The sequence below is a fragment of the Jaculus jaculus genome, chromosome 6 (genome assembly GCF_020740685.1).
Source record: "Jaculus jaculus isolate mJacJac1 chromosome 6, mJacJac1.mat.Y.cur, whole genome shotgun sequence".
In the NCBI taxonomy this organism is placed as follows: Eukaryota; Metazoa; Chordata; class Mammalia; order Rodentia; family Dipodidae; genus Jaculus; species Jaculus jaculus.
In genome coordinates this window covers 155305482-155322628 of record NC_059107.1, presented here as the reverse complement: position 1 = coordinate 155322628, position 17147 = coordinate 155305482, and the positions used below count along the sequence as shown (strand labels likewise).

The following is a 17147-nucleotide window of genomic DNA, read 5'->3' as shown; positions in this document are numbered from 1 at the left end:
CATGCCTACCTCAGCCTCTGCCTCTGCCCCGGTCCTCTGGAGGCTGCCTCTGAGAACACTCGGTTTGCAGGTCAAGGGGAAGGATGGGGCTGCTCCCTGTACACATCTCCACCAGCCTCCAGGACCCTGGAGAGCCACCAGGCCCAGCTTACAGGGGCCCCTCCTCAGCCTGCCTTGCTTCCGTAACCCCAGCTCCTGGAAGTCCTGACCTTTCTCTGAGCCCGACCGGCCCTCTACAAACCCTGCCTTCAGGGACCATCAGGGTCAAGCCTCCATTTGCCCGCAGAAAGGCAGTAAGCCAGCCAGCTTGAAGCAGAACCCTTGGGTGCCTGACTATAGGGTCTGTCACCCACCTATGTCCTCAAGCCAAAGGTGGCCCTCTTGACCCCCTCCTCCAAAGCTCCTCTCTTCAAGGCTCCACCACGGACACAGATGGCCCCAAGGCAGAGCCAGCCTGGGTAGAGATGACCCCCAGGGGGCCACCTCCAACCTGACTTCCCTTCTCTTTCCCTCCCAGCGTGCCCAAGCCCAGGACCCAAGTACCGAGTCTGCCTCTGCCTGCTTCTGGTCCGCCAGTGGGTCTCGGCTTCTGCTTGGTTCTGACTCCTCGGGCTCCTCCGGTTGGGACTTGAGATGAGAAAGCACACAGGTCAGCCCAGGTCATTCCCAGCGTCTATCCATCTGTCCACCTTTCATTCATCCAATTATCTTCAGTGCATTGATCAGTAGCTCCATGTGTCCATCCAACCATTCCATGTCCATCCTACATTACCCACCCACTGCCCACCCAACACCACTGTCCCCATTCTCCAGTCATCTTACTGACCATCAGCCATTCATGCAATGTCATGTATCCTTCCTCCATCCAACATCCAGTTACCCATCTATCCATCCTAGCATTCATTCACCACCATTCATCCAACATGGGTTCATCCATGCAGCATATCCATCCAATTCCACTCAACATTCATCCTTCCACCACACACTCATCCAATACTAAATCACATTCGCTTATTCCACCATCCATCACCTGCCCATCCTCCACTGCTCAGCCAGCATTTCGCCACCATCCTATCCAGCCTCCTCTTTTTCTTGCATGCACCTAAGTGCCCATGTATTCACAGATCAGCCAACCCACCAAGCTGAATGCCTCTTTCATGTCAGACCCTGGGCTGGGGGCCAGAGGGACAGATGTTAAGTAGGCACAACCTTTGTCCTCATAGAACCCATGTTCTTTGTGCCTCTTGTTTTGTGGTACTGGAGATTTGAACCCAGGGCCTTGAGCATGCAAGTGCTCTACCACTGAGCCACGTTTTTTTTATGGGAAAAGGACTATCTAGTGGACTTTCCAGGGGGAGGAAAGGAAAGCTGACAAGCCCAGAAGGGGAATGTCTCTCCAGCCTAGGGGAGGGATTCAAGGAGGCTTTTCAGGGCAGAACACTGGACCTAAGACTTGATCAATGAATGGACACTTGATGAGTGAGAAGGAGAGGAAAGGGCATGTGCAAAGGCAAAGAGGGGTGACCAGAGTCCCCCCAGGCAGCCTAGCACAGCCAGACGCAAATCTGGGCTGGACGGGAAAGGGGCCTTGAATACCACGGCAAGGGTGTTCATTGAATAGCTGGAACTCCAGCGAGACTTGGTGAACACTGCTTTGCCATCCATGAACTGCCCTTCACAGAGGGTGCTCCCGCCTCTCCCCAGTCACCCTGCCCTGGTCTCCTAGGGCCCCGAGCCCCAGGCGGGAGAACTCGGGCTGGAGTCCCTCCATTCTCCCTGTGACAAGCTAGCCTGAAGAAGGCTGATGGTCGCTGGGACACAGCCTCCCTAAGTGGCCTGTGATGGCCCTGCCTCCCTGTAAGCTTGACGGCACCTTGAACATGGGACCATGCTGGCTGAGCCTGCACCTCTGGTGTCTGCCAAATGACTAGGGGGTCAGCTGAGAGCAGCCGTGGGGAGATAAGGGGACAGGAGTGTCCCTGCCTTGCCCTGGGCTCAGGAGCTTCACAGTGTGACTGAAGTGCAGGGTTGGATAACTGAATGTGGTTCCTCACAGCTCTGCAGCCCAATACGAGTCTAAGCCTCAGTTTCCCCCTCTATAAATGGAGGCAGCTTCCTTCTCTCTGTGGTGCATATGGCACTTCACACTGTGTGTGCCTCGGTAACCCCTCCATCGGGAGCCTCACCATCCATCCTTGAAGGTCCACCATGCCTAGGAAAGAGGGTGGTCGGGACCCACATCACCCCAGAGTTGCCTGCCAGAGAAGACCCTGGTCCCATTTTACCATGAGATGGAGCTGGGAAAGGCTGGTGTTGCAAATGATGTCCCGTATTATCTCAGAGCTGCAAGACCTTCCCAACCCACGACCCTCAAATCAGTGTCTGGGCTCAGAGGCAGCGCCAGGCGCAGTGCTGAGCCCATCCTGGATAGGCTGCACCCTGTCAGCTCTCGGCAGTCTTCTCTTTGTCTGAGTTGCTGGAGAGACCAGAGGTGGGTGAGGGCTTAGATCAGTGGGGCGGGGGGGGGGGCACAGCTACACCAGCTGCAGTCCCAGGTACTAGCCAGCTCCAGACACAACACAAACCAGTTGCTGTGGGGCCAGGAGGAGAGAAAGCCCTGACCGGGGTATCCAGTCGGAGACCTCAGGGTGACCCGCACAGAGCAGACTGGGATGCCCTCCACCGCAGCCAGGGCTCCCCATGTGGATCAGTTTCTGATCCATCAAGGAACACCAAGTTGCCATGGACACGGATGGGGAAAGCAAACCTGATATATTCATACCAAGCTTGGCTTAAAGCAAAAGGTCACCCAGTGCAGGTCAGCGTCCCTGCTGGCCAATGTGCCTGGGACTGTCCATCAGCAGGGAGAACCAGCACTGAGCATCAAGGGGCTCACTTCATATGGAGCCTTTGTGACTTTGTGAGCCTTTCAGAGGTGGGACACTTACCTCCAGCTCCGGTGGGCTGTGGCTCTCCAGGTGGCCCATTTGCTCCATATCAGGCAAAGCTGCGGTTTCTGGTGCACTTGTCACTTTTGTCATTGGCCACTGGGTGGAGGTGGAGGTGCAGGCAGGGCTGGGTGGCTGAGCCAGGCTCTGGGGCTGCCCAGGGCTATATCCATTGACTGGCGTGGCCTCGGCTGGCTCGCTCTGTGGCTGTTCCTCCAGGGAGTCCTTTGTACCTGGGGAACCCAGCTCTGGTCTGGAAGCCTTGGCAGGATCATCCCAGTGTCCAGCTGAATCCTTGCGTGGCAGCCGGGCCTGCAGAAGCTCCAGGAGGCCTTCCCAGTCCAGCCTCGGGAGCCGGGCCCAGGCCCCATCCCCAGGGGCTCGGAGAAGACCCAGCAGGTCCCTCCAGTCCAGGTCCAGTTGCGTCTCCGAGCCATATGGGTGCGGGCACACTCCCTCAGACCCCAAGCCCGCAGCAGTGGGGACCTCAGGCGGGAGGGGGTGCAGGCATTCTGCAGGGCCCCCCCAGGAGTTTTCTGGGGGGTTCACAGGCTGGTGGACCCTGGACAGCTCCTGCAGATTGTTCCTACCCCTCTGGGAGGCCCCCTGAAGCCCACTGCTGGGGAGCTCCTCCCAGGCCTCGGACTGCCCCCAGCTCTCTTTGTGCTCCTGAGGGGGGCCCCTCCATGACCCCTCCAGGCTGGGATCCCCAAGTTGTGGCCAGCTCCCTAGGCCTGGATCCTCCTCCTGGCTGCCCCAGCTCCTCTCTGGGTGTCTGTGAGGACCCTGGGACTCCTGCAGCTCCTGAGTCTGCCAACCTCCCAGAGGCTGCCTCAGTACACCTTCCCGACGTCTTGATGTCTGAGCCTCCCTTTCAGGGGTTCTGGCTGATGCCCTGGGGGGCGGTGAGGACACCTGCAACCGTCGATCCCCCTCAGGCCTCTTCTCGGAACTCTTGGGATGGGGGGCCTCTGCTCGGCTCCGCCGGGCAACTTCTGCCTGCCTGGCAGTAGGCCTGGTCACCTGAGGACGAGGTGAGGGGGCGGGTAAGACTCGGACCGCACTGGATCGTTGCAGTCTGTCTTAGGCCCTGGAGGAGCCAAGCCTGTGTCTTCGCAGCGGCCCAGATCAAAGCAGGTGGAAAGGCCTTGGTTCTCGCTGTGTGTGGCCGAGCTCTTCCCTCTCACCCACTTTCCTCTGTTCCAGAAAGGTATCTGCAAAGAGCAGCTTACTTTCCGGACTCCCCTCTCCTCCCCCCCAATATTGATTCCAACCTGGGCTATCAGGTGCCCAAATTTCCACCATGAGTAACTGTGCCACCGGGGTGTGCCTTACCCTCTAAGTTTCATTAGAGATCCAATCCCTACCCTGGATCAGGGAACCCTGAAAGCCCACCAAAGCCCCTTAAATCTCAAAACACTAGAATCAAATCCTCTGAGGACCATCCTGCTGGGGACCCCTGCTTGGCCCTGAGGGGGAGGGGCGAGGCAGTGACCGCTCACTGGCGACCGGGTGGCTGGCAGTGCTCACCTGCCTGCTGGGGGTGGGGCTGGAATGTCTTCGAAGTTGACTCTGACCTTGGCTGGGCCGCTGTGACCATCCCTCGTCCTGAGCCTGGAAAGCCCCCGGTGCCTCGGACTTCCTATGAGTAAATACAGCTAATGTTCCTGATGGCCTTCGGGATCCAGCATCCCCAGCCCACCCCCAAGGAACAAACGTGATCCAAAGACCCTCTGCAGGCTTGCCAAAGGCCTTGAGTGATGACCTCTGCTTCCCCTCTAGTCTGCCTCGTGGGATTATTGTGAAGATCTGAAAGAAGGGGCGCAGGATGGGGCGGAGGCGGACCTTGGCCAAGGCGCCCTCCTGTCTCATTCACTGCCTTCTGTTGCTCACCAGCAGCCCACCAGCCACTCCAGACAAATGTTAGACTGGTCTTTGTGGGAAATCAGATTTATTGAGCACCTTCTGTATACCAGGCACTGTGCACAAATAATCACAATATTTAAGAAACATTTATTGAGCACTTCCTGTGTTCCAGATGCCAAATGCTTGTATGCACGACCCCATTTAACCTGACACAACCCATGTTATGGGGACAAGAGAGGCAGAATATTAAGTTCTTTGTGTCACATTCTTTTCTGCTCTTTCCCACCCATACTGTAACTTGAGGGGTTTTTGTTTTTTTTTTTTCAAGGTAGGGCCTCACTATAGCTCAGGCTGACCCGGAATTCACTATGGACTCTCAGAGTGGCCTCGAACTCACGGCAGTCCTCCTACCTCTGCCTCCCGAGTGCTGGGATTAAAGGCGTGCGCCGCCATGTCCGGCTAACTTGAGGATTTCTTTTTTTTTTTTTTTAATTTTTTATTTATTTATTTGAGAGCGACAGACACAGAGACAAAGACAGATACAGGGAGAGAGAGAGAATGGTCGCGCCAGGGCTTCCAGCCTCTGCAAACGAACTCCAGACGCGTGCGCCCCCTTGTGCATCTGGCTAACGTGGGACCTGGGGAACCAAGCCTCGAACCGGGGTCCTTAGGCTTCACAGGCAAGTGCTTAACCGCTAAGCCATCTCTCCAGCCCATAACTTGAGGATTTCTTAAGCCAGCTGCGTTCTATGCTCCCCGTGGAGCTAACGGAACTGTAGCACTTGGCCTCACAAACTCTTGGACCCCTCGGCTAGGGGCACAAGAGCCTGGGGCAAGATGGGAAGGAAATAATATTGTCTCTAACCTAGCAATTTCAGAAAGGCCAACGGCAAATGTGACCAAATCCAACCGAGATGGCCTACAGCCTGTGTCGAAGTCCCTGGTTCCACATACTTGTCTGGTTTAGTAATGAAGTTTTGAAAGACAGGATTGAGGCATTCTAGAAGGTTCTGAGAATCCCCATGGAGAAACAGCATCTCTGGGGCCACTTGTTGCTGAGAGCTGATGTGTATACAAGGGAGGACGGAGTTTCCCTTTGGAAGTTTCCATGGGTTCTTGTCACCAAAGGGTGCTAAATACCAAAGTCATCAAGCCTAGCAACTGTAAGGAGGGCATCTAAATTCAAGTGACTATGGGATTCTCCTATGACACTAATGATTTTGAAGGCATGTAAGGGAAAAAGGCTGAGCCACTCAGCTAAACAGCCCTTCCAGAAAAGAGTTCCAGGCTCAGAACAATACTTGGGCAGAGTACATGCTCAAAAAATGCATGTCCAGCCGGGCGTGGGTGGCGCATGCCTTTAATCCCAGCACTCGGGAGGCAGAGGTAGGAGGATCGCTATGAGTTCAAGGCCACCCTGAGATTACATAATGAATTTCAGGTCAGCCTGGACCAAAGTGAGACCCTACCTCGAAAAGCAAAACAAAACAAAAGAAATGCATGTCCAATGAGTATATAGGGGAAAATAAAGTATGACCCTGCATCCATCCACCCTGTATTCTAGTCTGTCCCTCACAGAAATGCACACTACCTTCAGATCAGCATTTGCCTTAGAAAATTATCACACAAATGAAAAAAATTTACTCCACTGTGTTAGAAAACTCTGGTAAAGGTAATCTACTTGGAAGGGGAGCAGAATAAAATGGATAGAAGTCAATATGTGCACCAGGTGGAATGGCGCACGCCTGTAATTCCATCACTCAAGAGCTCGAGGCAGGGGGATCCAGAGTTCAAAGCCAGCTCAGGTATAGCAAGACACTGTCTCAAAATAAATAAATGAATGAATGACTGAGAGCTGGGGAGATGGCTCAGAGGATAAGAGCGCCTGCTGCACAGCCCGAGGACCTGCGTCCAATCCCCAGCACTCACACGAAAAAAGCCAGGTGGCCAGGAGAGACGGTTTAGCAGTTAAGCTCTTGCCTGTGAAGGACCCCGGTTCGAGGCTCAGTGCCCCCAGAACCCCTGTTAGCCAGATGCACAAGGGGGCGCACGCGTCTGCAATTTGTTTGCAGTGGCTAGAGGCCTGGCGCGCCCATCCTCTATCTGCCTCTTTCTCTCTCTGTCGTGCTCAAATAAATAAATAAAACAAAAAAAAATTTTAAAGCCAGGAATGGTTGCACATGCCTGTAACCCTGGAGTTGAATGGGGTGCACACAAGAGGATCTCTGGGGCTCACTGGCCAGCCAGTAGAGCCAAAAAGTGGTGCTGTCATTGGTTCTGTGAGAGACTCTAACTCAAGGAAATAAGGCAGACGTGTGACAGAGAAGGACACCAAAAGTCCTTCTCTGGCCCCTGTACACACATGCACAGAGCACATGCATCTGCATGCACATCTATATGCTGCACATATGTGCACACCCCCAAAATAATTATTAATCAGTGTATAAGGACTATTGACAAGTGTGCAAACATTCCTGACTTCTGTCCTAGAGCCAGGTGTGGTGGCACACTCCTATGCTGCCAGCACTTGGGAGGCAGAAGCAATAGCCGGCCTGAGCTATGTAAGACTTCCTCAAAAAGCTGGGGTGGGGGGAGGCTGGAGAGAATGCTTAACGGTGAAGGCACCTGCCTGTGAAGCCTAATGACCCAGGTTCAATTCCCCAGGACCCACATAAGCCAGGTGCACAAAGTGGCGCATGCAACTGGAGTTCATTTTCACTGGCTGGAGGCCCTGCTGTGCCCATTCTGTTTCTATTCTCTCTCTCTCTCTCTGCTTGCAAATAAATTTTAAAAAAAAACTTTTTTTTTTTTTTTGAGTCTCACTCTAGCGCAGGCTGACCTGGAATTCACTATGCAGTCTCAGGCTGGCCTCAAACTCACTGTGATCTTCCTACCTCTGCCTCTCAAGGACTGGATTAAAGGCATGCGCCACCACCCCTCAAAAAACCAAAATATTAATATTATCTTGAAATTCACTGGATTATACACTGCAAATTTTGAGGCTTCCAGACATGCTTACCCTACCCCCATTCTCTTGGCCCTAACTGATGGAACTTCCGCTCTGAACACCCAGGGGCTGGCATAGAGTAACTTCAGCCAGCCTAAGAGGGGATGTTCCCCTGCCCTGCAATGACCAAATACACTCATAAGACACTTAGCCTTCCAACAGGGTTCCCGTGTCCCAGGAAAGGAATATTTAACTTTTAAGAAGTCTGCAATTCTGGGAAGTCTCTTATTTAAAATATGTGGCTTGGGCTGGAGAGATGACTTAGTGGTTAAACACTTGCCTATGAAGCGTAAGGACCCCGTTAGAGGCTCGATTCCCCAGGACCCACGTTAGCCAGATGCACAAGGGGGTGCATGCGTCTGAGTTCATCTGCAGTGGCTGGAGGCCCTGGTGTGCCCATTCTCTCCCTCCCTCCCTCCCTCCCTCTCTTTCTCTCTCTCTCTCTCTGCCTCTTTCTCTGTCTGTCACTTTCAAATGAATAAATAAAAATAAGCAAAAAAGGGCTGGAGAGATGGCTTAGCGGTTAAGCGCTTGCCTGTGAAGCCTAAGAACCCCAGTTCGAGGCTCGGTTCCCCAGGTCCCACGTTAGCCAGATGCACAAGGGGGCGCACGTGTCTGGAGTTCGTTTGCAGAGGCTGGAAGCCCTGGCGCGCCCATTCTCTCTCTCTCCCTCTATCTGTCTTTCTCTCTGTGTCTGTTGCTCTCAAATAAATAAATAAAAAATGAACAAAAAAATATTTAAAAAAAAAATAAGCAAAAAATTTAAAAACATATATGTGGCTTGGATCTGGGGGTGGGGCATAGCTCCATGGTAGAGCCCTTGTTTGGCAGGTGGAAGCCTAGGGTTCCATCAGCAAATGACTTAATCCAATATGTGGATCTGGCTATACGACTTATTGATTATTTTGGTGCCACAGATTGAAGGCAAGGCCTGTGCACGCTAGGCAAGCATTCTATCACTGAAGTACATCCCTGGCCCTGTGCTTTAAAGGGCATCTCTGTCTTCAGAAATGCCTAAGAAAAGAATCATGGCTACTTTCTCCTTTCTCAAATGAGGAGGAGCAAAACCAAACCTGTGACTCAAGTTTAACCTCACTCAAACCACTCCCCCATTTGACAGGTTGGAAACCGAGGCTCAGCCAGGTTAAGTTACATCAGCAGGCCGTATAGGATATAGAGTGGCTTTGATTGCAGGTTTGGAGCCAGCTTGCCAAATGCCACCAATCTTTTCTCTAAATTGCGTATAGTATCACTTGATTCTTAGAAAGACCCCTAATACGCAGAAACAGAGAGATGAAGTGACTTGCCCAAGGTCGCACAGCCGACGGGCAGAAGGACTTGAACCCTTGCTTCTGATACTCCAGTTCTGAGAAGCTTCTACTGTTCTCCTCCCCAACCCACCTGGCTGCCCCTCCCTGGCTCACCTTCGCTCTTGCCCGAAAAGGCGCTCCACCTCTGCGCGGCCAGGGCTGCGGGTGCGGCCCCCGTTGCTGCCCTGAGCCTGGTGCCCTGGCTCCCTGTGGGCCAGCCTCCTGGGTGGCGGCAGGTCGGCCAGCACGGTATACTCCTCCCTCTCCAAGTTGTGCCTGGTCTCCCCGGGGGGCGCTGAGCCCCGGGAGCCTGAGCTACCTGGAGGAGGCGAGGGTGCCAGGAGACCTAGGTCACTGGGTGGGTGTCGGGGTGGGGAGGAGGCTCGGGGTGCATCCCGGTGGCCGATGCACACTTGGGGGGGCAGCAGTTGGGAGCCATGCAGAGAGTCAGTGGAGGGGGCAAGACTCTCCATACTGGCCCCGGGGGGGTCTTGGAAGAAGAGGGAGGGCTCGGGGGCCTGGCGTGGTGGAGAGGAGAAAGACGGGGCATCTCGGTGCCCAATGCAAACAGGGGTGGGGACATGGGGGCGTTCATACAAAGAGTCTGTGGAAGGGACAAGGCTCTCCGTGCTGGCCCTGGGGAAATCCTGGAAGAAGGAGGGCTCTGGAAACTGGCGTGGTGGGGAGGAGGCGCGGGGGGCATCACGGTACCCAATGCACACAGGTGGGGGAAACTGAGGAGACTCGTGTTGGGGGGACTCATTCTCGGCATCTGATGTGTCTGGAAGGAAGGGGAAGGGGTAGAACTGAGTGTGACGAGGGGGCGAGGAGGCTCGGGGGGCGTCGCGGTGCCCGATGCATACAGCAGGGGGCATGTAAGGGGGGTCGTGGTGGGGTGACTCGCTCTCAGATGCACGAGGTTCTGGGAAGAAGGGGAAAGGGTCATGCTGCAAATAGCGAGGCGGGGAAGAAGCGCGCGGTGCATCGCGGTGGCCGATGCACACAGCACATGGTGGCTGGGCAGGCTCCGCAAAGGGCAGGGGAGTACCACGCGTTGCAGGGTGCAGAGGGGAAGAAGTCCGGGAGGCACTGGGATGGCCCGAGATATGGGAAGAGGAGGAGGAGGAAGAGGTGACCCATGATGGTGAGGTGTGCTGGTGGGCTGAGCCACGCTGGTCTGATCTGGTGGGAGATGAGGTCTGCAGTCTGTCCCCTTGGGTTGGCCGGAGGGCAATGGATGCCCAGGGCACCTGGCTTTGCTTGGCGCGAGATGGGGATGAGGTTCGGGGGCCATCACTCTGGGTTGGCCTAAGCGGGAAGGAAGCCCATGGGATGTCTTTGTTGGTTCGATGGGGAGAAGAGTTTCTGGGACTGCTCCGCTGAGTGGCACGGCTAGGAGAGGACAGTTCTGGATTGTTCTTTTGGGTGCAGCCTTGAGAGGAGGTGCTAGCATTGTCTCGATGGAAGGAAGAAGATGGTGGGGTATTCCGCTGGGTGCACGCACTTCGAAGTTGCTCCCATCTGGTACTGGAGGCTGGAGACTTGTCTCCTTGGGCAAAAGAGGTCTTGGAGGTATTCTGTTGCATGCAGGAAGTTCTGGGGTTGTCCCGCTGGGTGGCTCTGTTGGGAGAGGAGGACCTAGGGTTGTCCCTCTTGGTGGCTCTGTTGGGAGAGGAGGTCCTGGGGTTGTCCCTCTGGGTGGCTCTTTTGGGAGAGGACGTCCTGGGGTTGTCCCTCTGGGTGGCTCTGTTGGGAGAGGACGTCCTGGGGTTGTCCCTCTGGGTGGCTCTGTTGGGAGAGGAGGTCCTGGGGTTGTCCCTCTTGGTGGCTCTGTTGGGAGAGGAGGTCCTGGGGTTGTCCCTCTGGGTGGCTCTGTTGGGAGAGGAGGTCCTGGGGTTGTCCCTCTGGGAGGCTCTGTTGGGAGAGGAGGTCCTGGGGTTGTCCCTCTGGGTGGCTCTGTTGGGAGAGGAGGTCCTGGGGTTGTCCCTCTGGGAGGCTCTGTTGGGAGAGGAGGTCCTGGGGTTGTCCCTCTGGGTGGCTCTGTTGGGAGAGGAGGTCCTGGGGTTGTCCCTCTGGGTGGCTCTGTTGGGAGAGGAGGTCCTGGGGTTGTCCCTCTGGGTGGCTCTGTTGGGAGAGGTCGTCCTGGGGTTGTCCCTCTGGGTGGCTCTGTTGGGAGAGGAGGTCCTGGGGTTGTCCCTCTGGGTGGCTCTGTTGGGAGAGGAGGTCCTGGGGTTGTCCCTCTGGGTGGCTCTGTTGGGACAGGAGGTCCTGGGGTTGTCCCTCTGGGTGGCTCTGTTGGAAGAGGAGGTCCTGGGGTTGTCCCTCTGGGTGGCTCTGTTGGGAGAGGATGTCCTGGGGTTGTCCCGCTGGGTGGCTCTGTTGGGAGAGGATGTCCTGGGGTTGTCCTGCTGGGTGGCTCTGTTGGGAGAGGAGGTCCTGGGGTTGTCCTGCTGGGTGGCTCTGTTGGGAGAGGAGGTCCTGGGGTTGTCTCGCTGGGCATAGGAGGTCCTGGGGTTGTCCCTCTGTGTGGCTCTGTTGGGAGAGGAGGCCCTAGGATTGTCCCGCTGTGCACAAGACGTTCTGGAGTGGTCCCGCTGGATGGCTCTGTTGGGAGAGGATGTCCTGGGGTTGTCCCGCTGGGCATAAGGAGAACACCCACTATGGAAGCTGTCGTGTTGGGAAGAAGTCCTGAGGCTGTCCGAGGTGGCTCTGAGAGGAGAGGAAAGTGGAGCACTGCTTCGCTGGGTGGCTGTAGTTCTGAGGCTGTCCCTCTGGGAAACTCTAGAGGGAGAGGAAGGTCTTGGGGTGCTCCACTGTATGGCCGAGGTCCTAGGAGTGTCCCTCTGGGTGCTTTGTGAGGGAGAAGAGGCTTGGAGGGTTTCTCGTGCAGAGGCAGCCTGGGTGGTGCCACTTGGGAGTGTTACAGAGGAAGCCTGGGTGCCTGCCGAACGGTGCCGCTCCAAGGACAGGTACCCACTTTCTCCCCTGAGCTTCGCCCAGTGCTGTCCAGGGCTCCGGCTGCCACCACCGGGGTCTGGAGAGGGGGGTTGGAGGAAAGGGAAGGGGTTCAGGCAGGACAGAAGATTAGGACAGCCCCCAGGTTGCCTCTGGGAGGTACCAGTGCCCATACCAGAGGTGCTTACCCATCTCACAAAGGCTGGAAAGAAAAGGGCTTGGGAAGCAAGCTAGGCATGGTGGCTCACACCTTTAATTCCAGTACTCATGAGACAGAGGTAGGACGGCTGTGAGTTCAAGGCTAGCCTGGGACTACAGAGTGAGTTCCAGGTCACCCTGGACTACAGTGAGACCCTACCTCCAAGAACATAACAAAAAAAAGAGAGGAGAAAAGAAATGAAATGGAAAGAAAAGAAAGGACTGGAGAGATGGCTCAATGGTTAAAGGCACTTGCTTGCAAAGCCTGTCTGAGTTCATGGGTTCAATTCCCCAGTACTCTTGTAGAGTCAGATGCACAAAATGGTGCATGTGGCTGAAGTCTGTCTGCAGGATCAAGAGGCCCTAGCACACCCATTCTCTCTCTTTCTTTTACATACCCACACAAATAAATATTTGTTGTTTGTTTTATTTATTTGAGAGTGACAGACACAGAAAGAGGCAGAGAGGGAGAGAATGGGCGCACCAGGGCCTCCAGTCACTGCAAACAAACTCCAGATGCATGTGCCCCCTTGTGCATCTGGCTTATGTGGGTACTGAGGATTTGAGCCTGGAATTGGGGTCCTTAGGCTTCACAAGCAAGCACTTTACCACTAAGCCATCTCTCCAGCCCAAATAAAACAGTTTAAAAAGGAAAAGAGGAATGGAGAGATGGCTTAGTGGTTAAGGTGCTTGCCTGCAAAGCCTAAAGGACCTAAGTTCTATCCCCCAGAACCCACATAAGTCAGATGCACATGGCAGACCATGCATCTGGAGTTTGTTTGTAGTGGCTAGAGGCCCTGATGCACCCATTCTCTCTCTCTTTTCTCTTTCTAATAAATAAATAAAAATTACTTTTGGGGGGAGGTGGTTGAGGTAGGTTCTTACTCTAGTCCAGGCTGACCTGGAATTCACTATGTACTCTTAGTGTGGCCTCAAACTCACGGCAATTCTCCTACCTCTGCCTCCCGAGTGCTGGGATTAAAGGCATGTGCCACCATGCCCGGCTAAAAATTACTTTTTAAAAAAGGAGACGGGGGTTGGAGAGATGGCTTAGTGATTAAGGCGCTTGCCTGCGTAGCCTAAGAACTCATGTTCGAATCCCCCTGTCCCCTGCAGTCAGACGCACAGTGATGCAAGCACCCAGTATCGCACACGCACCTCAAGGGGGCACACACGTCTGGAGTTCATTGGCAGCAGCTGAAGGCCCTGGCACTCCCATTCTCTCTCTCTCTCTCTCATAATAAAAAGAAATTAAAAAATAAAAAAGGAAAAGGGACAGGTCAGCCTGGGCTAGAGCAAGAACCTTAATAGAAAGAGGAAATAGAAAGAGAAAGGGAAAACAGCAACGTAAGGGGCTCCCCACTGCCCTAGAATGAAATTCAGGATTTCTCTGGACTGGCAAGGTGCCGCAGGGGTGGTTCCCCTCCCTAATCCCGCTGTCCTCACACCCACCCTTTCAGTTCTTCAAACCTGGCACAGGCATCTTACCACCCTGGGGCCTCTGCTCTGGCTGCTACCGTGTCACAAGCACCCTTCTCTCTTTCCTGGCTCGTACTCGGTCCCCGGCCAGTCCATCAGGAGCAGCAGCGAGGCCCCTCCCCCGTCACCTCTCCCTGCCTGCCTGTCTGTCAACTCCATCACAGTCTCTCTCCCTCCCCATCTGCTCGGTGAGGGTCAAACCTTGCCCCTCCTACACTGCCTCAGGGGTTCGCAGCCTGCTCAGCTGTGTGCTCCACCCAGTGGCCCCAGCTCCCACTTTGCCTCTGCCTCTTCAGTAAGCAGCTCCCCCACACACACACACACACGCTTTGATCCCCACACTGGCTGAGCTACCTGCTACCTCACCCAGGGCCCAGGTGCTTCCCCTCCCCACCCCATTAAGCTGCCCCTGAGCCTGGTCCTTCCAGGTACACAGTGCACAGCTGTCCCTGGACACCCTGTGTCCTGTCTTTCCATGTGAGCTCTGCAGACTACGACTTGCCCGGGGCCCCAGCATGACATTTGGAACCTTGGTCCCTAACTGCAATGTGGGAAGTGGCCACCAGGTGACCAGTGCAGAAGGCACGAAGCAGGTCATGAGTCAGGATCCCACTCACTGTCAGGGGAGTTCAAGACCAACAAAGAGCCAGCTGTGGGACACATCTGTAATCCCAGGAAGTGGGAGCTGGAGGATGACGCTGGGGAGATAGTTCCACAGTTAAAGGCGTCACTTCAGAACTGCCGGGGGGGGGGGGGGCCCGCGTGGCTTCTCATCCTCCAGCCTCTCTCGGCTCCGGTGCGTGCCCACAACTCAGGACCGTCCACCTCACAGACTGAATGACATCACTCCTCTGCCCCCAAACCTTGCCAGCTTAGAGAAGAGTGTCCCAGCTCTTTGGTGAGACTCACAGTGGCCCAGCACGGTCCGCTCAAGGCAGCACCCCATCCATGGTGGCCTCCGCAGTCACGCCTCCTGGCTGTGTCTGGGCCACCCCTCACTAGCGCAGTGGACCTCAGCCCACATGGCCCTGCTCCCTTCCTGCGCCAGCCTGCAGTCCTTCCCTCACACCTAGGTCTGGTCCTCCTTGGTCGCAGGCCACTGGGACCATCTTTTCTGTCTGTCTGCACTGCTAGGCGGCGAGCTTTCTCAGGCAGGGCCTGGGTTGACTCCTCCCCAAATCCTGGTCCAGCGTCTTCTCCCACACTTGGTACCCCCATGTTGATGGGAGCACTAAGGGTGCCCTCAGCATCCGGGGCTGTCCATCAGGGGAGGAGTGGATGTCCTGGCCCCATGTCCACAGAACTTGGGGACCCAGCATACGAGCCTCACGCCCCAGTGAGATACTGGCTCGCGTCACCAGCCTCTATAGCCTACTCTGAGTGGCAGCCTTTTCCCTTTCCCTGGAAACATCATCTTGACTTCTTCTGGGGACTGTCCTCTTCCCCTCCCCCATCTCAGGTCACAAGGGGCATAAGGGGCCAACTTTGGTCACTACAGTGACCCACAGTGTCCCTATGAGAACCCTTTCTGAGACCTCACACCAACTGTAGCCTCCTGTGGGAGCCGATGAGCAGGTGGGACACAGCCTGGTCCTGCTGATGGTTACTGGGAAGAGTGTGGCCAACTTGGAAGGAAAACGAATGGAAAGCAGACTTGGGATGATATTTGAACACCTGGGTCCCAGCATCTTATGTATGGGAGGCGATCCATTTATGTTCAGTTTCTGTCCCTTATCACTTAGAGACTGTAACCCACAGGCTAGATGACAATGTCATTAAAGCAGGTAGCATGGCACCCTGTAGCTGCTCTGTAATAAGGAAATGCTGTTGCTATTAAGACTCGGGCCACCAAAGGAAGTCCAGGCAGAGAGATGGCCGCGTGGGGGACCCGAGGCCATCATCACTCCCACGATCACAGGGACCAGCCTGGCAAAAGGACTCACCCTCCTTTCTCTGGCCTGCAATGTCTCCTCTGGCAGGGGATTTGGTGACCTTTCGTGCACGGTCAGCTCTCGGCACCTCCTGGAGCCTCCGTGGGATCATCACCGTGAGCTCGTCCCTGCTGGGGACTGCCCCTGGCCGCTCAACACCGTCCCAGTCCTGCCGGGGAAGGAAAAAGCCTGTTGGGGAAGGAGCGGAGGTTCCAGGACCCGCGTTGCCAGCGTGAGGGAGAAACTGGCATTTAAAGGGCGCTTGCTGTGTGCCTGGCACTGTGCTGGGCTCTTGGCAGGTGGTAACTCGGCAGGTCTCCTGCTGCCTCTGGGAAGGAGGAACTTCTGAAGCGAGCGCTGGGCCAGTCACTCTGCTGCAGTCAAGCCCTAGCTCCGACGCTTCCTGGCTGCGTGGCCTCAAGAAAGTTGCTTTTGGGGCTTAGCGGTTAAGGCATTTGCCTACAATGCCAAAGGACACTGGTTCGACTCTCCAGGACCCACGTAAGCCAGATGCACAAGGGGGCACATGCATCTGGAGTTTGTTTACAGTGGCTGGAGGCCCTGGCGTGCCCATTCTCTCTCTCCCCCAGCCTTTCTCTCTCAAATAAATAAATAAATAAAATATTTTTTTTTTAAGTTGCTTTTCCTCTCTGAGCCTCAGCCTCTCAGGTTGCTTATGCAGAGCTCCATCCCTCTGTGGGGGGTCTCAGAGGACAGCCCCTCCAAGTGTGAATGCCTGGGGACTCTTCTGCCAGCAATGACAGCCCTCCAACACTCCCCCTGTCTTTGGAAATCAACAGCAGGGTTGGGTTTGGGCTCAGCAGTGTGTGGGTTGGTTCTACACATGCCACACCCCCTTCCCAGCCCTCTGTGACCTGAGCTGCTGACGACCCCTCCTCTCCACCCACCCGGGCCAGCCATGAAGAGAGACCCTTCCCCTCCAGCAAGACGGCAAGCGGCCAAGCTTGGCCTGCTGTGAGAGGCTTAGACCTCTGGGGCTAGGGACACTGAGTGACCTGCGCTTGTCCCCCAGCTTACCACAGAGGACGAGTTGCTGCTATCATCAGGGGTGTCACCTCTGCTACAGGTGGTGTCAGAGTCAGGATGTTCGTCACAGCTGCCACAGGTCAGGCCTTCCAGATAGGGCACTGCCTTGGGGTCCTGGAGCGTGCTCCTGGGGGCGGCTGTGGGGCCCTCTGCGGGGAGCTCCTCTATCAGGGACGGGATACTAGGAGAAGAAAGTGACCCGTGAGTTTCCCAAAACACACAGGTCAGGCACTGACCCTGGACGCCCAGGTCCACGCAGGCATGCACAAACGCACACGCACTGCGGCTGCAGACTTGGGGACAGACGCTGAGGGCATCTGAGCCTGGGTCTGTATGGGCCACCTCCTCTAAGAGCCTTCCTGGGTCTCAGCCCATAGATGCAGAAACTGACTCTAAGAGGTCAAAG

At 55.5% G+C, this 17147-nt stretch overlaps 1 protein-coding gene across 6 annotated transcripts in view; it reads right to left on the bottom strand.

Moving 5' to 3' along the window:
• LOC101604705 (TRIO and F-actin binding protein) overlaps positions 1-17147 on the bottom strand; it is a 73297-nt gene that overhangs the window by 36968 nt on the left and 19182 nt on the right. For 3 of the 6 annotated variants that reach the window (XM_045151588.1, XM_045151592.1, XM_045151593.1), the window contains exons 3-8: positions 16733-16922; positions 15707-15866; positions 9246-12165; positions 4479-4590; positions 2949-3971; positions 544-627 (exon numbers count right to left, since the gene is read on the bottom strand). In XM_045151588.1, the coding sequence (XP_045007523.1) occupies positions 544-627; positions 2949-3971; positions 4479-4590; positions 9246-12165; positions 15707-15866; positions 16733-16922 (4489 nt within the window). The remainder of the gene's footprint in view (positions 1-543; positions 628-2948; positions 3972-4478; positions 4591-9245; positions 12166-15706; positions 15867-16732; positions 16923-17147) is intronic. The other 3 variants (XM_045151591.1, XM_045151590.1, XM_045151589.1) reach the window with 3 other exon arrangements.